The 25,402-nt window shown below is 40.7% G+C and overlaps 1 protein-coding gene across 1 annotated transcript in view; it reads right to left on the bottom strand.

Moving 5' to 3' along the window:
* FAM126A (family with sequence similarity 126 member A) overlaps positions 1-25,402 on the bottom strand; it is a 66,789-nt gene that overhangs the window by 8,864 nt on the left and 32,523 nt on the right. Inside the window, 7 exon segments of the mRNA XM_029070454.2 lie at positions 7,329-7,488; positions 7,768-7,855; positions 11,688-11,804; positions 22,361-22,456; positions 22,817-22,932; positions 24,335-24,350; positions 24,352-24,409. Coding sequence (XP_028926287.1) covers positions 7,329-7,488; positions 7,768-7,855; positions 11,688-11,804; positions 22,361-22,456; positions 22,817-22,932; positions 24,335-24,350; positions 24,352-24,409 — 651 coding nt within the window.

Below are 25,402 nucleotides of genomic sequence, written 5' to 3'. Positions count from 1 at the left end.
GTCCGTCTCCCCCGATTAGACTGTAAGCCCGTCAAACGGCAGGGACTGTCTCTAACTGTTGCTGACTTGTTCATTCCAAGCGCTTAGTACAGTGCTCTGCACATAGTAAGCGCTCAATAAATACTATTGAATGAAAGTGACTTGCCCACAGTCACACAGCTGACAAGTGGCAGAGCTGGGATTCGAACTCATGACCTCTAACTCCAAAGCCCGTGCTCTTTCCACTGAGCCACGCTGCTTCTAGAGGGTGATCCACTATTACAAGTGAGAGAGGTGGACTCAGCCAGGACTCTAAAAGAAGACCCTGCTTGGGGAACACCTCGACAGACTACTGCTAGTCAAAATTCTGAGGGACACTCTTCAAGTTTCCACCTTGAATGTTAATAGATGTAAACCAAAAAAGATGGCTGGAAGCAGAACACAGATGTTATATGCACCAGAAAAAAACAAAACAAAAACACCCAAACAGACTACTGCAGTGGAATACAAATTGAAGTTTCCAAATGGTCTTTAAAAACTGCCTACCCCAGGCCCACTGCAGATCCTTGATAAAAACAATATTTCAGTAAACCAAATTCTCATTTATATACCGTAGTTCTAAACGCTCTATAAAAATACCATTATAAATACTAAAATGTTTATTACAAAATACGGGTTATGTTGACTATGAAGTTGTTGCTTCCTCCTCAGACAGTATGGTGATAACTTCCTTTTCCTTCAATGACTAAAAATGTCCTTTTCTTCCAGTAGCAACCAAATCAGAGTTGGAGTCACTGAGTTCAAGTTCAGACGTCAAAGATGCCACTTTGGTTCTTTTTGGTGAAACACATGAGATCAGATTTTGAGTCCCTTAAAACCTGTTTTTTTTATAAGGAATGACTAGATGCAAGCTCTTTGTAGGCAGGGATCCGTCACATTGTACTCTCCCAAATGCTGAGTACATTACACACAGTAAGCATTCAATAAATACTGGTGACTCATTAATTTAAAGTACACCCTGTCCTCCTAGAATGTGGAGGCTGTGATCTTGAAGAACCCTGCATTAAGAACTCACCTTGTAGTACTTCCCCTGTGTCGAATGCTCTGAATATGTACACAACTGTTTCTTTTTGACACCATGTCTTGCTGGATCCAGAGAGACACATAATGTTGGAAGAACATTCCTTAATTCTGCCATCTCATCCTAGCCAAACTGTGTAGTGTAAACACACATCATCGAAGAACAGGGTGTATCAAATAAGGTTTCTATCTCATGAGTGATGACTAGGATTTTACTTCTTTTTAAAGGAAAAAGAAGCTCATTTATCTTTGGAGTAAGTATGTTTGGCCAACACTTTTGAGAATTAGCACTGCACAACCACAGTGTACAACTAAGTCACAAATAATTACTTTGAATACAAATTTAAAATTTTCAGCTTCTCAAAATACTTATACTTTTTAAGCCTTCTATATCATTTCCACAAATCCTTGATGAAATAGCTTTATTTGTTCATTACTAATGTATGCCTTGCCCTGACAGTGTATGCTAACTGACTAAAGCAGTCATCCTTCGGGGATGCACACTCACTTTCCTATTTGTCGAAATGTCCTAAAATACTTATGAAATATTTTTCAGCTAAAGGCTTTTTGAAACTATTTTCGATCAAAATCACCTTCTCATTGTAATATTTCAGGCTTGTTCAGCTCAACACTAATATACCTCCTACTTTCAAATTGTACTCCACATATGGCACATGGGAAAGCTTAACTCCAATCTCTGCAAATCATCAACAATTTTGAAGAGAAGTGTGCTTCAAATGCTACCTCATTTCTCACTCCGCTGAGACTCCCACTGACCCCTTCTCCTCTTGCTGGGAGGGAAAGGAAGCAGGGGCTGCATGAGTCATGTCTCGACTTTCAGAATGCTGGACGAGTTGTGGTTGTGGCTACTGGATTCTGAGCCATAAGGAGTTCTCTTGCTCTATGTATCATCATTCTTGTCATTTATACTGTTCTTGGATTTCTAATGTTTCATCCTTCCTTATGTGTCTGATGCCCCTCCCTTCTCCCTCCCTTAGTCTCCGTGTGCCCCTTGAGGGTCAGGACCAAGGCTAATTTTCACCTGTGCATTTTTTTCCCAGCATTTAGTACAATGCTCTGTACACAGCAAACACTTAACATCATTACTACTAATGATGTTTCTTCTCTCAACTAACAAACCAGCTTTAACTACCCAGTTGTCAGGTCCACTTTTACAAAACCAAATGAATTTAAATTAGATGCAGGGCCACACAACCTCTACTCCAATTATTTCATGAACCTGTTTAATTGCTCTCTTCCTCCCTTCTCTGTGAGCAGGGATCGTGTCTACCAACCTCTACTGTACTAAAATTTCCCAGGTGCTTAGTGCAGGGCTCTGCACACAGCAAGAGTTCAACCATCAAGAGCTCTGATCGATTGTTGCCGCAAGCTAATTCAGGAATGGGAATCCTTGGTCTGACGCAGCTAGGAACAGTGGGGGTCGAGGGGAGCAGTTGCCTGCACGATCCAACCAATTGTTTCCCTCTTCGTCATTCAGATTTGCGCTTGTCGAGCGCAGGGACAAGGAAGGGCCCTAGTCTGTCAGTCAAGGGGAAGAAGAGATTTAAGGATCAAATCTTAAAACACTACCCCTGCCCACCAACCCCGACTGAAAAGACTCCCGGGCCCCGTTGTCCCCAGGCCCTTGTCCCTCCCGGGGACTCTCCTTGCCCTTATGCTCTAATAACACAGACAGTGGCATTATTGCTTAATCATTTTAGGAGGAAATAATCGTTTTTACCTGTGTGCAAACATCAATTTCCTTCCTCCCGAAAAACCTAGTCTGCATTTCACAGTACTATTCTTTCAAGTGATAAAAGCTTAAATCATCTTCTGGGACTGTGATACCTTCAACATGCCAGGTAATTAAGTAGTCTCAAGAATTTCACAGTGCTCATTTTCCAGTCAAGTTCCAGTTATGAAAAAGAAAATTCTTACTTTCCCTGTAATATTTGATAATGGAAGGAATTATAACAAATTTCAAATCTGTCTTTTGCTCTCGTGTGGGTCTCTCTACTTAAACATCCTTTCAAAGATCCTTAAAGTAATCCTAGCCCAATCCCGATTATACTTAGCATGAATGAAGGTACGATTCAAAATTTCCTGCCTTCAGGCCACAGGTTTTGTCTTTGCGATAATTTACTCAAAGCCATTTTCTCATCTTGACAAAAACAAATTTTAGGAAGTAAATCTTTAACCCTCAAAAACAAAACACCAATAAAACTGGGAATGACTGATACCAAACTGGCTCCAATTTTGACTGAATCTTAATCTTCATGAGCACAAAAGAGAAAGGATACTTTTAATATCAATAATAGTAATAATAATTGTGGTACTCATCAAGTGCTTATTCTGTGCCAAACAACTTTCTAAAGGCTGGGGTAGATACAAGATAAACAGTTCACATGCAATCCCTGTCCCATATGGGGCTCAGTCTAAATTGGAGGATGAACAGGTTTTGAGGCCCCGTTTTGCAAGGTGAGAAAATTGAGGGTTCTTTTGCTGAAAATGTGATTCCTTATGCATACCTCCTTATTGGCCCAGAAAAACTATGTTATTAAGAATTTGAGGAACTAATACCAAGATGTACTCAAGACATGTATCTACCCAGCGCTTAGAACAGTGCTCTGCACATAGTAAGCGCTTAACAAATACCAACATTAGAGAAGCAGCGTGGCTCAGGGAAAGAGCACGGGCTTTGGAGTCAGAGGTCATGGGTTCAAATCCTGGCTCCGCCACTTGTCAGCTGTGTCACTGTGGGCAAGTCACTTAACTTCTCTGTGACTCAGTTACCTCATCTGTAAAATGGGGATTAAGACTGTGAGCCCCACGCAGGACAACCTGATTCCCTTGTGTCTACCCCAGCGCTTAGAACAGTGCTCTGCACACAGTAAGCGCTTAACAAATACCAACATTATTATTTAATTTTTTTGGGCTATCTTCCTCCCTTCTCACATTCCTCCTTAAGCAAGGACGTGTATCAAACTCTGAAAAATGCTTCCTTTGCCCATCCTACCTGGAGAACTTAGTATTTCCTTTGCACTGAAGGCCCATCAAGTATAACCCCTGCTGTATTCACATTCTCTTGGATTAGACGATGGCTGCAGTTGCAGAGAGGAAGAAAAATGGGGCCTGAGCGCACAGTCTAGCTAAGCAAAATTACTAGTCTCTGAAGGTAAGTGATGATTTACGCAGAGTAAACAGTTAAGAAAAGAAATTCCATTTAGTTTTACTACCTGTGAACCTCTTGGACTGACAACTGACTGCTATGAAAATGGATGGTAACTTTTTAAAATTTATTTGCAAGTCTGAAAATCAGAAGTAGCACTGTGGAGGAAGTGGTAATTGAAAAAGATGACCAATAGTGCTCAGCATATTTGAAGTTTGCTCAAGATGGAGACCGATGTAAGAAAATAAGTGGAAGCAGAAAGGAAAAATTTCAGCAAGAAGCCAGGGAGGAGACTGGCTCTGGTGGAACCAAAGGAGTGAGAAAAGAGTAAAAAGATGTTATGTAGCTGTGACAGAGGGTCCTGAAACTGAAGATGATGACAGGGAGCCATTGAAGGATTTCAAGAGGGTGACATGGTTGAAAAAGGAGGAAAGAAAGTTCATTTCAGAAAAAGGCCTGACTTTGCAAAAATCATCTGCAAGTCTCAATTCTACTGGGCATTTTTAAATCCATTGGCTTTTTCCCTTTCTCTGAAAATTCACCAAGCCTAATATTTCTCAAGCTTCTTTTCTTCTTTTCTTCTGCCTCTACCCGTCTCTTGCAGAAATTTCACTTCCCTTGTCTGATTTTCACTCTTAGAGATCCCCTTTCAATTTGCGGCTGGCTGGAAAAGCTACTCTTGAAACAGCTGAACAGCAGAAGTGGTTTTCCTCCCTTCCCACAAATGAAAATAAGTGAAAATTCACCTGAGGTCCCAGTATAACAGATAGATTTCCAAGTTGTGGCTTTAAAGAGGGTCAAAAATCGCAATGGCATATTATAATGAAAATTTCTCAAATACCTGTTTTTAAGTAAAATTATGAAGTCAAATAATTCATCTGAGAGAACAAATGCAGCAGACAATGGAATAGGCAAAATACAATTGCATGAAAATTGGGTAGTGAGTTAATAACAAAGACCTGAATAACACTGATGAAAAAACTACTGAAAAAGATGACGTGGTATAAGACGCAAGGAAAATTAGAAATCATGTGGCTTATTCTCTAGTAAAGGAGTCTTTCTATTAGAATATCAGCAATCCCTGTCACCTGGCCAATGATTTTTTATTATATCAAAAAATAGGTTTTGAGAACAGTTGGCTTTTTGCAACTCTGAGATTGAAAATACCCAAGTGAGCATGAAAGCTGCCTGAAGCCATGTCCTCTTCTTAGCTTGGAAAAACATTTTTAAATGATGGCAAATGAAAATTTTCCATGATCATTCTAACTAGAAGAATACACCCTATTGTGAACCAATTTTGGGAGACTGGAATAAAAACATACTAAAGATATTAATGGAAAATGGAAGAAGGAACATAAAATTGAACACGAAAATCTGAAAATTTCTCCATAACAGGAAGAAAAAGTAGACACACATTCTCATTTTCTTAAAGGTTTAGAATTGTGGTTATAAATATAAAATTTTATAGAAAGTAGCATGTTCTGGAAACCAACTTATTTTAGTGTATAGTTTTACACTTCAACAGAACTAGCTTCAAACATTCCCGATTGGTTCAAGTGTTAAGGAAAAACACTGATAAGTCCTCTGTTGTTGGGGAAACTTCCAATATGGTACTAATTTCCAATTCCCTTCATTCTCACTATGCCCAATGAATTTAATACAAAAGAAACAAGAAAAATAAAAAGGGTTTAAATCTATCTGCCTTTTCTGCAAGATCCACTTAACTTAAAGTTTAAGACTTTGCACTTTCCAAAAACAGTTCCTGACAGTTTCAAAAATGAGTTTTCCAGTAGTGACAGGATTTTGAGGTGACAATTATACACACCCATGATTACAAATACAATCTTTAATATACAAACCCTTACAATTTAATTGTTTCCTCTCCTTCTGTAACACTAGTCCTTTGTCTAGAGAATTGCAATATTATTTTCTAAGCCAAAAAATGCTGGCTCCGAAGTATCTAGGTCATTATGAGAAGTAACTGCATTAATCCACAGAGTGGTTAAAAATGGTGTCTATTTTATAAACTGAAAGGTTTTTTCTTGCTAATGCAAATACTACCTTGCTTTTACTGTTTGAAATGTTTTAAAAAAAAATCTGAGTCACTAATTTTAAACAATGTAAAGCACTGTAAAGACAAAATGACCTTTGGTGACATTCACTTAGTAAAGTTGGACATACAACTTTGTTAATAATAATGTTGGTATTTAAGTGCTTACTATGTGCCGAGCACTGTTCTAAGCGCTGGGGTAGACACAGGGGAATCAGGTTGTCCCAGTGGGGCTCACAGTCTTAATCCCCATTTTACAGATGAGGTAACTGAGGCACCGAGAAGTTGAGTGACTTGCCCAAAGTCACACAGCTGACCAGTGGCCGAGTTGGGATTCAAACCCATGACCTCTGACTCCAAAGCCTGTGCTCTTTCCACTGAGCCACACTGCCTTTCTGTTCTTGTTCTCTTGTTGAGGACTCTTCCTTCCCTTCTCTACATGGGGCCAGGCTTCTCTCCCCACCCCTCGCCCCAGGGGCCAGAACAGATACCCTGAAAAGCTCCTATTAGGGACATCACTGTGGGCAGGGAATGTGTCCATTTATTGTTTTATTGTACTCGCCCCAGTGCTCAGTACAGTGCTCTGCACACATTAAGCACACAGTAAGCGCTCAATAAATATGATTGAATGAATAAATGCAACTGAATGAATGACATTAGTAGGACCCAGGCTGGGCCACACCTCAGATTTTCTATCTGCCCCGGAACCTATCTGGGGTGGATTATTCTACCCTCCTCTGACTCCTGGTTCCAAAGAGCCACCTTTGATTCTGAGTAAACATCTCCCCACGAGCTCTCTATGATGGCACATATAGCCCCTCAACATTTCCTACTCTTATAAATTCATCAGTTTCCTAAACAGGTGTTGCGCAGCACCCATTCTGATCCAAAAATAACCTCCATTTCTGATGTCCTATTATAGTTTAATTTCTCCAGTATTCAATATTGTGCTTCTGCAACACTGGACAGAGGAGTGACTTAGTGGGGCAGATGTGGCTCGGTAGGTGCTTTGTCACTAGCACGCCCTTGCCAAAGAAAAGGTCTTCTTACCATGTCTTTTCCACCTATGCCCTCTAATTGACATGCTGGTTACGGCATTTCTTGATATTCTAGATGAAGTAGGTGTAATTTCAACCTGAATACATCTTGTACCTTCCTTACTAGATTTCATGGCACCTTGGGGCAAAGAAGCCTTTATTGCGTTCGCAACCTGGGAAGAAAAAAAGCAGTTAAAGTTTTTGACATCCAAAAGGTACATTTTACAAGTTAGTATCAATTAACTACAAGTTAAGTTATGATTTAAAACCACAGTTCAACATGTTTTCTTGATGCCCTCAAAATCTTTATGTCTATTCTTTTCAGACATATGAATCATATTTTTTCATAAAACAGAAGTCATAAACCATTAAGGACTAGTGATCCTTTTTCTAATTTAATATTCATTACATCTGGATTAAAACTGTATGCAAGAATATGCTGCAGCACCTACCAAAAGAGGTTCTGGATACAGCTCCAGCTGGGCTCTGTATAAAACATCATCCAAAGCTTTATGAGCCAAATCCCATTCGCCATTATAACTATAGAAATCAAATTCAGAAAGGTAAACATTTACTAGGTAATCTCTGTAACTAGACAAAATACTGTAATTAGAGACAATGGCCAAATGTGTTTTTGTCCTCTGTAAGGAAAATAACTGATTTTATCAACTCCTTGCCTGCCACATCTTCAGTTTAAAACTCAGACTTCCTTTCTGATAAATCGGTCGGCCTGTTAACAGCAACAAAGATCATTTATAACTTACATGGCTCTGAAATAACAGTTCTGTGTTTAAAGGATGGAAAAATCAGAAAAAGCAACACAAAGCGTTCGAAGCCATTCAGTGTTTAAAGTGTAAAAAATATATATCTTGGCTTTATGACCAAATTGCTAGGGCAACAACCAGCGTCTAACAGGAACCACACAACCAGAATGCTTTGCAACATTTTGAATATTTATCCTTTAACATTCTGACAGTCATCTGGAAGTCTACCCAGACTTTTTCAAAGTGATATTCATTATTCCAAAAGCAGTTAAATGTATCTTGTAATTTTTTTATGTATCAAGGGGGAGAACAAGCCAAAACGGGGAGAAATTACAGTCACCTCCACAGACCAAGACCACCTTGTCATTTAAGACTGGACCTAACAAGTATGAAACACAGCTCTCACATCATAGAACCTTTCACCATCAAAATTTAGGCCCTTAGCATTTTAGGTAGTAAGTAAAGGGGTTAGAATCTGCTGGAATGGAGTCTAGGAGGCAGACTGCTATTATTCATCCTCAACAACCACATAAATAATTGTTTATATGCAGCAACAGCAGAAATGATAGATGACATAATAGAATTCCATAATTATCATGATTTTCCATCTCCATTTTACAGATGAGGTAACTGAAGCCTAGAGAAGTGAAGTAAATTGCCCAAGGTCACACAGAAGACAAGTGGCAGAACTGGGATTGGAAGCCATGACCTTTTGACTCTCAGGCCTTTGCTCTATCCACCACACCATGCTGCTTTTCATAAATAAAGATTGGATCTGGGTGCAGTGGTGAAATAAAAGTTGCTTCCACAGTTGTCTGGTTTACTGCAAGTAAAATAAGGCTATGGGACTTTGCCAGGCAGAGGTCTTGCAACTGCCTCACTGCCAGGATGACCACCAGAAGGTTCTAACATATGTCCACAATAGGAAATCATGAGCAAAGATGTCTAACCAGGAACCATGATTACGTTACTGAGTCAGGTGCAACTCTGGGTCCAATAGAGCCCATCTGAGTGGAAACACCTTTTGGGCAGGAATATGTCATTTTGTTTTCTACTTTCTAATCACCCATCAGTGGTATTTACTGAACATTTACTGTGCAAAGAGCACTGTACTAAACGTTTGAGAGTGCACAATACAAGAGAATTGGTAGACATGTTCCCTATCCATAAGAAGATGACAGTCTAGAGGGGGAGGAAGGCATTACCAAGTGCTTAGTACAGTGCTCTACACATAGTAAGTGCTCAATACATATAAATGAATTAATTAAAATAAATCACAGATACGCACACTAGTGCCATGGGGCTGAGGGTGGAGTGACAATAAATGGTATTCATTGACCGTTCACTGTGTGCAGAGCACTGTACTAAGGGCTTGGGAAAGTGCAATACAAAAGAGTTGGCACACACATTCCCTGCCCACAAGGAGCTTAAAGTCTAGATGGGAAGACAGACATTCATATAATTAATTTGTTAATTGATATAAATGAATTATAAATATAATAATAATAATAATATTAAGCAGCATGGCTCAGTGGAAAGAGCCTGGGCTTCGGAGTCAGAGGTCATGGGTTCGACTCCCGGCTCTGCCACTTGTCAGCTGTGTGATTGTGGGCAAGTCACTTAACTTATCTGTGCCTCAGTTCCCTCATCTGTAAAATGGGGATTAACTATGAGCCTCACGTGGGACGACCTGATTACCCTGTATCTCCCCCAGCGCTTAAAACAGTGCTCTACACATAGTAAGCACTTAACAAATACCAACATTATTATTATTATTAATAACAGTAATAATTGTGGCATTGAGCACTGCCCAGGATATGTATGCAAGTACTGGGGGGAAGGGTTGAGGGTGGGGTCAATATCAAGTGCTCAAAAGGAACATGGGTGGCGCAGAAGGGAGAGGGAGTCTGAGAAAAGAGAGCTTAATCACGGAAGGTCTCTTGGAGGAGATTGATTTTAATAAGGCTTTGAATGTGGGGAGAGTGGTGGTCAGTAGTTGTATGTGGAGGGAGAGGGAGTTCCAGGCCAGAGGACATGGACACAAGTTCAGTGGGGAGATAAACAAGACCAAGGTTCAGTGAGTAGGTTGGTGCTAGAAGAGTGAACTGTGCAGGCTGAGCTGTAGGAGGAAATCAGTGAGGTAAGACGTAGGGGGTGAGCTGATTGACATATTTCACCCATTGGATACTCAATAAATGCTACTCGCCCCCATCGGACTGTAAGCTCCTTGAGGGCAGGAATGTGAATGTTTATTGTTGTATTGTACTCTTCCAAGCGTTCAATAGTGCAGTGCTCTGCACCCAATAAGCACTCAATGAATACGACTGAATGAATGAATGAACTATAACAACTACTACTGAAACTCTACATTTGGGATAGCTTCATTTCCTGTACCATCTTAGAGCTGGAGAGCAGAACTGGGATAGGCTTGGGAGCTAAGGAGACTTTGGGTTAACTACCAACCTGTAGCTATACAGCATGTCTCCACAATCTCATTTTCATTATCTCTCTGTCCTCTCCCAAGTGCTTTAGTACAGTGCTTTACATGCAGTAAGTGCTCAAGAAAGTGCTGATTGACTGATCGATAACCAGGCGGTGCCACAGTTGAACTATGAAACCAAATCAAAATAGTTGCTATGCTCCTACAAGGAGGGATTCCAGTAAATTCTCCTAATTCTAGGAAGTGGAGGAGGCACAAGAACAGAACCATTTTTCACCTTGGGCTCTTTAGACAGTTCTTTTTCTCCTGCCTGAAGTATAATAAATGCCCATAGCAAAGAAAAACAAACCATTAGAAGATTTTCTAAACCACTGGTGTTCTTGTCAGTTGGACTGATTAGTTCCAATACAGCCACTGTGAAAAATGAGCTTGAACTTGTTACTAAGGTTGACAGGGTTTTATCACTGGTAAAGAGGAATGGCAATATTTAAAGCCTAATTAAGCTTCTCAGCGTTCACTTGCTCAAATGGCACGTAACAGTCCAAATCCAAAGAATACAAGGGGAGTCAAAGAGGAAAGATAAATATTCAGAGCTTGTCATTATACACTCATAAGTCTGATGTTCACTATCATCCTTATGCAGTGGAAAATCAGCCCTAATCTTAGCCCAATTAGAAATTCACTCTTTTTACTTTATTGTAAATGAATGATATTCTTTTGCATGTTAAAAAATTTCAGTATTTTTTTTCCTTTTCTGAGAAGCAAGGAGGTTCAGACAGGAAAAGCTAAGGTTTTCTGAATCAGGTAAACATTTGGTACTCTTTGGGACTGTGGAAAAAGCCAGCAGAATGGAAAAATATATATACATATATTTAAACCTTATTCTGTTGTTACACTGAGTGTGGATGAAGCAAGATAAAACTCAAGTTGATACAAATCTGACTTTGATAATCCCTCCTTTTGACAGTCACATTATTCATACATGGTAAAAACTTTTTTGAAGATGAAAACAGTGATCAAAGTAAATTTCGTAACTCTTCACATTCAGTAATATTTAACACATAAGATATTACCCTCAAAAGAAGTCTTCTACTTATGAATTATAACAGACCAAGCTTTCAAAAAAGTATCAAAGATTCTAAACAGTTTGCATTCATGACACACTTACAAAGAGAAATAAATCCCTGTTAACATCTGCACCATGAATTCTGAAGAAATTGGTATCCTGCTGTTGACACCTTTGTATTTTCTTACACTCTGCCGCGGATATCCACAGACACAAATTCTAGAGAGATCAAGACACTGTGTTAACAGTCTTGGCGATTTAGATAATCAATCCTGTAACATTTTTCAGCAAATAATTACTTTTAATGTTTTTATCAGAAACCAAAAATTCACAAAGCAGCCATTCTCTTTAGTTGCCATCCTTGTCCAAATTCATGTTCTTCACAATTTTAATCAGATTGAAAAAAATGCAAGCACAAATGATTCGAAATAGTCTATCGCAGAATCTGAGTCATTCTGTTAAATACACTAAAGGAAAAGAAACAGCTTGGCTATATAAAAACCACTTAGGTTAAAACCTGAAGACATCCAGCTTATATTTGCTACCTACTGAATGGTGAGTTCTGTGGTGTTACATGTATGATTAGTGAAAGAAATAGTGAAGGAGCTGATCATTTTCATGTTACCTCTACTGAACCTCCTACTTCAGACTGTTAACCACCCTTGCCTACACTTTGAATTCATTCCGGAAGTGTTTCTAGCCCTATGGGATTCCACATGTCGGGATGTCATTTCCAAAGGGGACAAGTTATCTGTGTACAGGATATACCTTTCCTTGAGACAGGTACCGGTGTCAGGCGGGGTGTCACACTACACCTTCGGGACAGCTTCAAACATCGAATCCCAGAAAGAGGCCAGAATGCAGTAGCTTGGGAAGTGTAAGATGTGAGAAAGGAGAGAGGTCAGATGGGAGAAGGTGAGACATAGAAAGTCAGGAGAGAGCAACAGAGATAAAGTGGCAGATGAGCGAGACAGATAGAGAAAACAGAGCAGAGAGATTAGCCAGATGTTAGAGAGAGAACTGAAGAAAGGTAAACCGAAGATAGAGAAGCAGCAAGGCTCAGTGGAAAGAGCCCAGGCTTGGGAGTCAGAGGTCGTGGGTTCGAATCCCTGCTCTGCCACTTGTCAGCTATGTGACTGTGGGCAAGTCACTTAACTTCTCTGTGCCTCAGTTCCTTCATCTGCAAAATGGGGATTAAGACCGTGAGCCTCACGAGGGGCAATCTGATTACCCTGTGTCTACCCCAGTACTTAGAACAGTGTTCTGCACATAGTAAGCACTTAACAAATACCAACATTATTATTATTATTATGTTCTTTGTTGGGGGCTACATATACTCCAGGAACTTTCTCTAAGACCAACTCGAAGTTTGGGTCTATGTAGTCCAGAATGATCCTGGATCTCCTGAAATGCTGATCCCTAGGCAGAAAACAACTCATCTTGGTGGGTTAGTCCGTCAGTCAATCGTATTTACTGAGCGCTTACTTGGTGCAGAGCACTGTACTAAGCACTTGGAAGAGTACACTATAACAATGTAATGGACACATTCCCTGCCCACAATGAGCTAACAGGTCAACCCATCTTGTTCCCAGGAGTCAAATACTGCTCGAAATATACTCTCGATTACTCAAAGCCAAAAAGTCACCACGCTCATCCAAGTCTGTTGTGTGTACTGCCTAACCAATGCAGGCTATAAAGCCACTGGGTAGAAACACTGACCAGCTTTATAATAATTCTGGGGGTTTTTAAGCATTTACTATGTCCTAGACACTGTACTAAGCCCTAGGGTACATCAAGCTAATCAGGTTGGACATAGTCCCTGTCCCGGTCTTAATCACCATTTTACAGATGCGGTAACTGAGGCACAGAAAAGTGAAGCGACTTGCCCAAGGTCACACAGCAGACAAGTGCCAGAGCCAGGATTAGAACCCAGGTCCTCCTGACGTCCAGGACTGTGTTCTATTCACTAGGCCCCAGTGTTTCATCTCAATCTTTCTTTGTCCACTGCCAACTCCGCCCTCTCCTTTATTCTTAGATTGTGAGCTCCCTATTAGCCAGGACCATGCCTAATTTACCATACTTGTTTTCTTCCCCAGTGCTTCCTACAGTGCTTTGCACACAGTAGGTGCTCAAATATACTGAATATACTCAAAATACTTGAGTAGGTGCTCAAATATACTGATACTTCTAAAAGAATAATTGGCACACAGCATATTTCTCAGTGAGGAATGGCAGAATTAAAATTCTAAAAGGAAAATTAAAATATGTCAGAGGATGCTATGTTGCCTATAATTCCCTCGAGTTCAGAGATAATGCACTGCATTTTCAATTTAAAAGCTATTCTAGCAATAAAAATCTCACAACCTTGACGTAGAATCAGACTGAAAGTAATATGGCCTTTGGTCACTCAAAGCTGTTAGTCATCTGAACACATCATCATCAACATCATCATTATTGCTAAACTTTTTTAAAAGGCAACAGGAAGTCTTTGCTTACTCTTCCCACTCTTTGCTCCTCTCCCAGACTCCAGCCCACTTGCCCCTCTTACCCATATCATATCACAAGGACTATCTTCCTGCTCTGCCCACATCTTTCCTCAAAACATTCTATTAGCTTCCTGCACCTCCAGCTCAAACAAAAACAACTCATAATAAATACACTTCAAGGCTCTCCATCATCTGGCACCACCTTACCTATCTGCTCTCTTTGACCATGATTCCTCTACCTTACTGTCTGCAATCTAGAGAAGCAGCATGGCCTAGTGGATAGAACATAGGCCTGGGAGTCAGAAGGGCCTGGGTTCTAATCCCATCACTGCCACTTGCCTGTTGTGTGACCTTGAGCAAGTCACATAACTTCTCTGGACCTTTGTTCCCTCATCTGTAAAATGGGGATTAAGACTGGGAGCCCCATGTGGGACAAGGTCTGTGTCCAACTTGATTAGCTTGTATCTACCCCAGAGCTTAGAAGAGTGCTAGACACATAGTGAGCGCTTAACAAATAGTATATATTTGTTTACATTAATGTCTGTCTCCTCCTCTAGACTGTAAGCTTGTTGTGGGAAGGGGATGTGTCTATTGTTATATTGTACTCTCCCAATAGTTTAGTACAGTGCTCTGCACAGAGGAATCGCTCAATAAATATGACAATGAAATACTGTTATTGCCCAACCCATCCTTATTATTAATAATAATAATTGTGTCATTTGCTAAGCAATTTACTATGTGCCAGGCACTCTACTAAGTGCTTTGTTGTTACAATCAAATCAGGATGGACACAATCCCTGTCTCACATGGAGCTTACACTCTTATTTCCCATTTTCCAGATCAGGGAAGTGAGGCACAGAGAAGTGAAGTGACTTGCCCAAGGCCACACAGCAGACAAGTGAGAGAACCGAAATTAGAACCCATGACCTTCTGGCTCCCTGACCCATGCTCTATTCACTATATCACGCTGCTTCTCAATACAGCTTCTAGGTGTATCTTGCTCTCAAGGTACATCAGCCATCTCTAGCACTTACAACTTATTTACACATTCCTTTGTACTTAGGTACCTATGTCCGCTCAATTTGACAGTCTTGGTAATATTTTTATGTTTTCTTCCCTAATAGGATGTAAGCTTCTTAAGGGAAATAAATGGGTCATTTTGTTAATCTGTACTTCCCAAGCACCTAGTACAGTGCACTGTGCCCAGTGGGTGCTTAATAAATGTTACTTCTAAGACTATGCTCCACAACTTCAATTTATCACTTTCCAGTCCTTCCTTGTGGAATTGTAGCAGAAGATATATGTATCAAAACCTCTAATACTGGCTACTGACAAATCAGACATCTTCACTGTCGTAAAGAAACAGGTGCTTTCTTTCACATTTTTTGGACCTACCAGTAGGCTGGCCCCAAGAAGAAATAACGTGTTGACCAGTCGGTCGTACTTACTGAGTGCATAATCCCAGCAGAACACTGAACTATGAGCTTGTGAATTTATCCTCTAGACTGTGAGCTCACTGTGGGCTGGAATGTGTCTGCTTGTTGTTACATTGTACTCTCCCAAGGGCTTAGTACAGTGCTTTGCACACAGTAAGCGCTCAATAAATATGACTGAATGGGAGCGTGCAATAGAGTTAGTAGACACAAACAACCTCAGCCCTTGAAGTCTTCAAGGAGTTAATACTCTAGCAGGGTGGCAGACATTAAAATAAATTACAGTAGGGGAAATGGATATGTATATGAGTACTTTAGTGGTAGTATTAAGCACCTACCGGGTGCAGAGCACTGTATTAAATGCTGAGAAAAAGAAATACACACATGAGAATTAGACACAGCTCCTGCCCCTCTAGGGGCACACAGTTTACGAGCAGAAGGAGCGGGATAACCATAAAGTGAAGAGTAATAACAACAATGACAATAACTGTGGTATTTAAGTGATTTCTATAATTTCTATTTCTATTAATTCAATTGTATTTATCGAGCGCTTACTGTATGCAGAGTACTGTACTAAGTGGTTGGAAAGTACAATTCAGCAACAGATAGAGACGATCCCTACGCAACAAAAGGCTCACAGTCTAGAAGAGGGGGAGACAGACAACAAGACAAAACAAATAGGAATCAATAGCATCAGTATAAATAGAATTATAGATATATATTAATCATTAATAAAATAAAGAGAACAAAAAATATGTACATGTATTTCATTGTTCTAAACCCTGGTGTAGATACAAAGTAATCAGGTGGGATAGTTCCAGTCACACATGGGACTCACTAGTCTCAGCCAAATGGCCCTGCCTGACTACTTTGTTTCTCCCTTATGCTCTCCCCTAGAGCCGTCTGACTTTTCTTGAAAAATCCAAACATAAGGCCCTAGTCGTATGAATGCAAAAACATGAGCATCTGCATTAAATTCACAGTGTGCTCCCCCACAGCTGTCCCTGAGATTCTCAAAAACATGTGAAAAACAACTCCTTTGGAGGGTAATGTATTTGCCAAGACATTGCTTGAGATTAATTTTTCCGTGTTAATCTGAGAATACAGATAACCACTACTTTTACTTTTTATCTCTCAAAGGTCATTGGATTGACCGACACTTGTCCTAAATTTCTTGAAATGCACAAAAACCACCCATTTAAAATATAGGCTCGAATAGCACGATACTGTGTTTAGAGTGGGTATCCCTTTTACCTAGCTAATTTCCTTGCCGTGTTGAAAAAAAGAGAGAAAATGCTACTCGGTGATTGTCAGTATGTTTGGCACCTGACCAACAGATAGAGGCATCAATGTTACATAAACTCAGAGTAGCTCCCTCTTCAAATTTCATTTGGAATTTTAGTTGAGTTTTATTTCCACTTGGGGGTAAATTGTGAAGAATCTAAATGGAATTCACTAATCTTCAAAGTGGAAACTCTAATCTCTCCCTCTTCAGTGCTTTTCTTCCTTTCTCCCCTTGGCCTCCTGGTTTTTTGTTTATTATTTTTCCACTAGGTAACTAAACTAGTCTTCTCTGCTGTCAATGGTTCCCTGGAAGTAGATTCCTTTTCTCCTATAGTTCCTCACAGGCTCCACAAAAAACGATTCATTCTCTAAGATAGAGGGTTGACTCACACCTATTTATTGATAATGCTACAGCCAAAGGGAGATTCAGCACACATCAAATCCTGGCCCTTGTATGTCAGTGGAGTAGGTGCCCAGCAGTAAAGTTGCCAAAACCACCAGACTCTCTAAGAATTCCAAAAAACCCACATGACTGTGCAAAATTAGAATTTGTCCTTCAATAATCAATCTCACGGTGGTAGGAGTTATATCACAGGAGGTTCACTTGCAGGGATTCCACCTTGCCACCTTTGTCATATAAAGAAGCAGCATGGCGTACTGGATAGAGCACAGGCCTGGGAGTCAAAGGTCATAGATTCTAATCCTGGCTCCACTACTTGTCTGTTGTGTGATGCTGGGCAAGTCACTTCACTTCTCTGGGCCTCAGTTATCTTACCTGGAAATTGGGGATGAAGACTGTGAGCTCCATGAGGGACAGGGACCGTCCAATCTGATTATCTTGTATCTACTCCAACGCTTCATACAGTGCCTGGCACATAGTAAGCTCTTAAACACCATAATTATTATAATAATAGTATTTGGATCTGGGAGGAGCCACTACCGATGGCATTGGCATCTCCCTAGGTTCTGGTCACTCCTCTTGCCATATTGTTGGCTGGACTTTTCCAGCAATAGATACTGGCACACTAGACTGAGCCAAGGTAAACATAGCAACTTGAACTATCCTCAGATTTTTTGGGCAAAATGGTCTATCACGGATATACTTGGTAATCACTCTGGGTGCCACGTTACCGTTTTACTGCCTTTCTTTGTTCCTTGGTTTCCAGCAAAGCTTGGATAGACAAGGAGAAAGAAAAAAGACAGGGTGCTAACAGCAAAAAAGTGGGTGAGGAAAGGGACACTGCTTAAAGAAACAGACAGCAGCTGCTGGAGCAACTCGACACAGTTCAACTTCATCCCAGACTGGTTATTTTACCAGTTCCTCCACGATTCTACAATTGTAGTCAATCAGCAGTTCTCCAATATAAAGTCCAACTCCCTGAGCGTCTCAGAAGTTTTTCAATATCTTTAAGCTAGTCTTTACATCAAATGGTAAGATAAGGTCAATATCAATGCCACATTCCCAGTCATTCTTATGGAGCTGCCTTAGTTCCTTGTTGGGAATCATCTCGGATGATTAAGGGAATCTTCTATCCTTGCGGTTCCATTTCCCATAGAGGGATACACCCCGGTGGAAACAAATTTCACTGAACGTCAGGTTCTGGAAAGCAGATCCTACAGATCCAGAGAATAGATCGAGGACCCACTTTATGTGTGTTTGTTGGGTGGGGGGGTTTGCGGGCACGGTGCTAAACTGAGGCACAAGGACTGCTTCTCTTTTAGCAGAAAAATGATGAAGAAATAGCTAAGGTTGATTCATTCCATCATTCAATCATATTTACTGAGCACTTACATGTGTCGAGCACTGTACTAAGCATGTGGGAAAGTACAACAATAAACAATGACATTCCCTGCCCACAACGAGCTTACAGTCTAGAGGCAGGGAGACAGACATTAATACAAATAAAACAACGGATATGTACAGAAGTGCTGGGCTGTTGGGCTACTATATTCACCAGGCATTTGCCTTTCCCTGAGAACCTAGGGTCTAATACAGTGCTGAATTTAATTAACCTGGAAGAGGCTGGCATTCGGCTCTCGTGAAATGAAAAGGGCCCGGAAATGGCTGGTCTGGTGAGAAGGAGGTTTTGTTGCCTCTCCTGCACCATTCTCCCAGGCTAGTGGAGACTTCTTGCTCCAGGGCCAATGTGGTTTCCCCCATCAAACAATTTTCCTTTCTCCCACTCTGCTCTCCGCCCATCCTTTGCACTCACCACTTGATGGAGGAGTTAGATACAGCTAGTGAAGGTATGCGTACGCTTGGCTATACAGGAACTCTGCTGTATCTAACTACTCCATTAGTACAGAATTTAGTACAATGTGTTGCACTCAGTAAGCACTTAATAAATACCACTGGTGATTGGGACCCCAGCTGACGGCTCAATTTCCATAGAGAAGGGAAGAAGCGGGAGTGGGGAAAGTAAGGAAGAGTGGAAAGAGAAGCAAAGGGGGAAGCCAAGAGACAGGCAGAGGAGAGAGGCCTCACCTCAGCTTCCTCGACCCAGTTTCAGAGTCTCCCAGATTCCCTCCCTCCACCCACCTCCTTCACCTGCTGCTGTTTGCTTTCAAGAACATGCAGTGCTGTTTCAGTGAAAATGTCTGATCAGCTTTGGTTCTAATTCCTAACAGGCAAATGAGTTTCAACTAACTAGGCTTTCAACTGCTTCAGTCAAAATTGTTTTAAAAGTATAAACTTGTTCTGGTCTCTAATTTTGCTAAAAATCCAAAGTCATTCTTCCATCCTCCCTGCCAATGGGTAAAAAAGTACATAAACTCATTTTTTATTGAAACATGGTTTATTCATTCATTTATTCAATCATATTTATTAAGCACTTACTGTGTGCAGAGCACTGTACTAAGCAGTTGGGAAAGTACAATACAACAATAAAAAGTGACATTCCCTGCCCACAACGAGCTCACAGAAGCTATGAAATACTTTCTAGCTATTATTTTCTAGTCAAATAAGATGTGGATATCTTATTTGGATATTTAATATACTCCTTTTACTGGGATGTAAGAGAAAAAGAATAGCAGTTCCTTATCTTTTTGTAATCAGTAAGAGAACACAAGGGAAAAACAACAAAATATATTAAATTGTGTTGTAAAAATATTCACAGGATTTTTTTTAACCACACAGGAAAGCAGGCTTGCAAAACATCAGTCATTGTGAATGTTGCTTGTAAAATGTGACATCATCTTGTGTAGATAACATTATGGCTAATTAAGAGCTATCAAAGTAAATCTAACAAGCTGTTGAGAACAATTAAATCATTATTGTAAAAATCCTAGTGTTCACTAAACTTCTAGCGCTCGCTCTTCCCCCAAATGCAGGCACTTGGAGTACTTACTTAATGACAAAAGCAGGCAGTCATTGTTGATGCATTTGCGTTCTAGTGGGTTCTATCTGGGTTCTACTTCTTTGCACATAGTAAATGCTCAATAAATAAGATTGATCGGTAGCTGGGATGAGCCCCGAGTGGAGGACCCAAACTATCCCCAGCTCTCTCCTGTTGTAGTGGCCTGGGACTGAGGCCCAAACACAGGCCCTTGAGGAATGACGAACTTTCCCAGCATGCAGATGACCACTTGTCCACCAGACGGCTCTTTGCCAGGGAGTTGGAGTGGCCTTGGGGAGCCTGAACGGCTGTTAAAGCCAGCTGCTAAGCCAGCTGCAAAGGGCGACCTGTCCCAACCCTTGCTAACAACCCAGTCTTGTTATCCAGGGGAGAGGTCCTGTCCTCCTTTCCCCACTCCTGGAAACAAGTAGCTGAGAGGAAATAGGATTGGCGAGAACCAGAGCGTGCTCAATGCAATATAGCGACTCGACTAAGTCTCAGAGAATCCTGCCCTTTAACATTGGTATGTGCCTGACTTTAGGCTAAGCAGAAACTCAGGTGCTTGGCAGCAATACCCTGTGCCTGGAGAGCGCTTGGGAAAAAAAAAAAAAGACATGTTTGTACTGGCTAGGGGCCACTGGGGAGGAGGTGTTATTCCCCAGCGCTACCACAAACAGCAAGTTCTTTTTATTTATTTGTTTATGATTTGTTAGGGCTTTTCCTGCAAAGTGCTTTGAGTAATGGAATGTTCCCATCTACTTGCGGAATATTTGCTAATGCCTCGGAAGACAGGAATGCTATACATAGCACTGTTCTTTGTGTAACTTAGGTGACTAGCTGGTCCAATCCTCAGTCTGGTTGAGGTTTTAGACGGTTTAGAAAACTGATTTACATTTCAAAAGGAAGAATCCAAGGCTCAGGACTGGATCTCTCCATCATGGCATCCTGCTTAAAGGCAAAGTCTCTTCTCTCCCTCGCTCTCATCCTCTTTCCTCTCTCCCTTTCTTTTGTCAACCTCCTCACACATATATATGGAGCATTTCATCCCACTGTCAGTGCATGGGGAGATGGGTGGCAACAATTGTCATTTGTTATCTATCTTACGGATTGAAGGATAAAAGGAAAAACAGTTTTAGTTTTTGCTTAGCCTCCCCTCCCACTGCTCTCTTCACCCCACTCCTTTGACCAGAGAAGAGCAGCCTGTGATGGGTAGAAAGGAAAGGCAGATCAGCAAGGTGAGTTAAGAGAAAGAGCTGGATTGAGGGCTTTAAAAGCTTATGATAAAGAGTTTATGTTTGGTGCAGAAGTGGAATGGGTGGCCATTGGAGGTTTTTGAAAAAGGAGGAAGATATAGGCTGAATATTTCTTGTTTTGTTTGGTATTTTTTTTTTTTTTTAAGAAAAATGACCCAGGCAGCAGAGTGACGTGTGGACTAGAATAAAGAGAGGCAGAAGGCATGGAGATCAGAAGTGCTTAGATGTGCTTGGTAGTACTTTCGATAGATAGGAAAGGATCTATTCTAGAGATGATGTGAAGGTAGAATCAACATGAATTGGTGGACAGATTAATATGTGGTTGAATGTGAGTGAGTTACAGGCTTATAAAACAGGGAAGATGGTGGAGTTGCCTAAAGTATTGGGGAAAAGTCAAGGGGAGGCACAGGGTTTGGGCGAGAACATGGACATTTTAAAGTTTGAGGTGTTGGCAAAAACACCCAATTAGAGATGTCCTGAGGCAGGAGGAAATGGAAGTCTACAGAAGATCTAGAAGGAGGAGAGGTCGGGGCTGGAGATGTAGATTGGGACTCATCTGTGTAGAGATGGTAGTTGAAACTATGGGAGTGAATGATGGAGAATAAAACGGGATCCAGAAGAGATGGACATATATCCCCATAGACAGAGGTGTCAACCCAATTAACTTGGATCTATCCCAGTGCTTACAGCAGTGTTTAACACATAGTAGCACTTAATAAATACAATGATATAATATTAGCTTGAAAACTCCTTGTAGACAGGGATCTATTGAATTATATTGTCCCAGTGCTTAGTATAGTGCTCTCAACACAGTAAGCACTCAATAAATAGTACTGATTGGATGTAGTACGCTAAGAAGTTACCGATTTGAAAAGAAAGAGAAAATTACACAAAGTGCTGGGTTAATTTAGATTTTGAGAAATGCCAAATTTGTAATCCCAAATTCAAATATTTCGACAACGGAAACTTTCAACTTTTAATTACCTTGAGCATATTTGGCACAGGGACTGAAGAGAAACATCAGGCATATAGGTCAAGGCAGCATTGTAACATAACAAGAGGAACGTCAATACTTCAAATCTAAAAATAAACCACAAAGATCTTGGTTTAAGGTGACAACATAATAGGCACTCATCTATACTCAAAATTAAAGGAAGAAAATAAGTCAGTATAGAACATTCATATAATTTCTGCACTGAAATTCTTGCAAAATAACAGCTATCCATAACTTTCGATATTTATAAAACTTGATTCTACCTAAATTTAAGGCAAGACAAAGTCAAGTACGAGGCCTCTGAAGCTATACCTCAGAATTGTCCTTACATGAATTATCATCTACTAAAGGGAGCCCTATTACACAAGATGCTTGACAAATGATTTGTACATCTACACATAAAGAATTCATTGCTTTAAGGTTTAGGCAAACACTTTGTTCTTTACCTGTTCTGCGCTGTTAACATTTCCCTTTGAGGATGTGGTCCACTGTACACAACTTTTGACAAACCATGCTGGGATAAAGCGCCCTCAGTCAGAGCCATGGAGCCGATGCTGGAAGGCTACGGAAAAGACCGAGCATGATTGGATTTCTCAAGACTACTACTTAAAAAAAAAAAAGCAACCCATGATACGGTATGGAATTCAAATACTACTGTGGAGGAGCATCCTAAAGAAAATCTCTGCAGCAAGGTAGTATTTAGGCAAGGCTAAAGTAAAAACTGACTCAAACTGACACAGATTGGGCCCAGGGCAAGGCGCTGAAAGTTTCTGAAAGGATGAGCCGATGCGTGTAGGTGGGGTAGAGAGAACCAATCAATCAATCTGCATTGACTGAGCGCTAATTCTGTTGTATTGTGCTCTCCTGAGAACCTAGTACAGTGCTCTGCACATAGTAATACTCAATAAATACCAATGATGGATTACTGTGTGCCGAGCACTGTACTAAGCACTTAGGAAAGTACAATATAACAGAGTTGGTAGACTCATTCCCTACCACGACGACTCTATAGTCTAGAAGAGAGAAGGGATGAGCCAAGCATTTCAACCAGAGCTGCAGTAGCAAGTCTCTGGCTCCTACTGCAGCCCAATGTGGACTGTGTTCCCCCAGTGCAGCCCAGAGGTATCCCACAGGGCCCCAGGTCAGAAGCCAGGGTGGCTTAGTGGATAGACACAGGCCTGGGAGTCAGAGGGGTCTCGGTTCTAATTCCAGCTCCACTACTTGTCTGCTGTGCGACCTTGGGCAAGTCACTTCACTTATCTGGGCCTTAGTTACCTCATTCGTAAAATAGGGATCAAGACTATGAGCCCCATGTGGAGCAAGACTGTGTCTGATCTGATTATCTTCTCTCTATCCCAATGTTTAGTATAATGCTTGGCACAGAGTAAGCGGTTAATAAATACCACAGTTATTAATTATTACTATTATCCACTTTGAAATAACTGAAGCCAGGAATGGCACACCGGTGCTTATTTTGTTTCCAGTGTCCCTTTCTGCCCTATCAATCAATAGAATTTACTGAGCACATGAGGCTCATAGCCTTAATCTCCATTTTACAAGATGAGGAAACTGAAGCTCAGGGAAGTTAAGTGACTTACCCAAGGTCACACAGAAGGCGATTGGCAAAAATGGGATTAATATTGGTATTTGTTAAGCGCTTACTATGTGCCGAGCACTGTTCTAAGCGCTGGGGTAGACACAGGGAATCAGGTTGTCCCACGTGGGGCTCACAGTCTTAATCCCCATTTTACAGATGAGGGAACTGAGGCCCAGAGAAGTGAAGTGACTTGCCCACAGTCCACACAGCTGACAAGTGGCAAGACTGGGATTCGAAACTCATGAGTCCTGACTCCAAAGCCCATGCACTTTCCACTGAGCCACCCAGATCCTCTGAGTCCCAGGTCCCTGCTCCTTCTACTAGATCACACTACACCAACAGCCTTTATTTTATAACCATTACTTACTTCATGATATACTGATGTTTGATAAGGAAGGGATCGTAAAGCTCAGCACTTTGCTATGACCCTGTTGTCAACAATCTCCTATTAAAAAAGGGAAAGAATACTTTCAAACATGTGGTTAGTCTTTATCCCCTGCTACTTGTGTATTCAATTATACTCTGTAAATACATTTTAGAAATCCCACTTCATAAGAAAAAGTCCCAGATAGTGAAATCATGTTTTAACATCCCTGTGTGGTCAAAATGGAAAATCTGAAACACTTTGAATTTTCATCCTACTGACCTGAAACTCTTAATAATTAATCCATTTGTATTTGAAACTTAGGTTAATTTTCTAGCTTTACTGAAATATCGATTTATTGCCTAAAACTGGGGGTTTTCCCATTTGTTGCATGGGTTTCAAATGTGTTTGGTTTAAATCTGCTCTGAATCAAATACAGGAAAGAGCTTTATGAACTGTTAATATTTATTTGAAATTTACATAAACCCAAAGAAAAAAATTCCAAATCCCCTTTGCCTTATTTAATCTTTGTCTCCATTTTCTAAGTTTATTCCCCCTGAACCAATCCACCAAAGACGGGATTTATCCACATTCACCGTGTTAAAAGTAGATACAAAATTTACCTGCAAAATTGCCTCACTTTTTTTGCATACTTTTGCAACCCAAAACACGGGAAAGGCTACTACATAGGGAAATAAATCTAGTACTTATGAGGAGCAGGAGAAAAACAGAAGCAATGGAAAAGAGAGGTAAGCAGGTACTTGGACTGCCCGGCTTACCTCTCCTGCACTCTCCCAAGTCCTGCACCTATAAGCACTGGACAAAATTCACCACCACCATGCCTTTCTTTCCTTCCTTCCCACAGTTCCAGTGAAGATACTTTCCTTGTGAGCGCCTCTATCTGCAGTCAGGTCTATCTGTGCTTCCTGACCCTTCTCTTACTGCTCTGGTGCTCCCCAATTTGAAAGAAGAAACTACCTCACACACAGCATTAACACATCCTGATCCTCCTCCTCTTCTTAACCTGGCACAAGCCATTAGTGCTTACAAAAACAATCTTTTATTTCCTCT

Source organism: Ornithorhynchus anatinus, chromosome 8 (assembly GCF_004115215.2).
Source record: "Ornithorhynchus anatinus isolate Pmale09 chromosome 8, mOrnAna1.pri.v4, whole genome shotgun sequence".
NCBI lineage: Eukaryota > Metazoa > Chordata > Mammalia > Monotremata > Ornithorhynchidae > Ornithorhynchus > Ornithorhynchus anatinus.
This window is presented reverse-complemented; position numbering and strand designations above follow the sequence as displayed.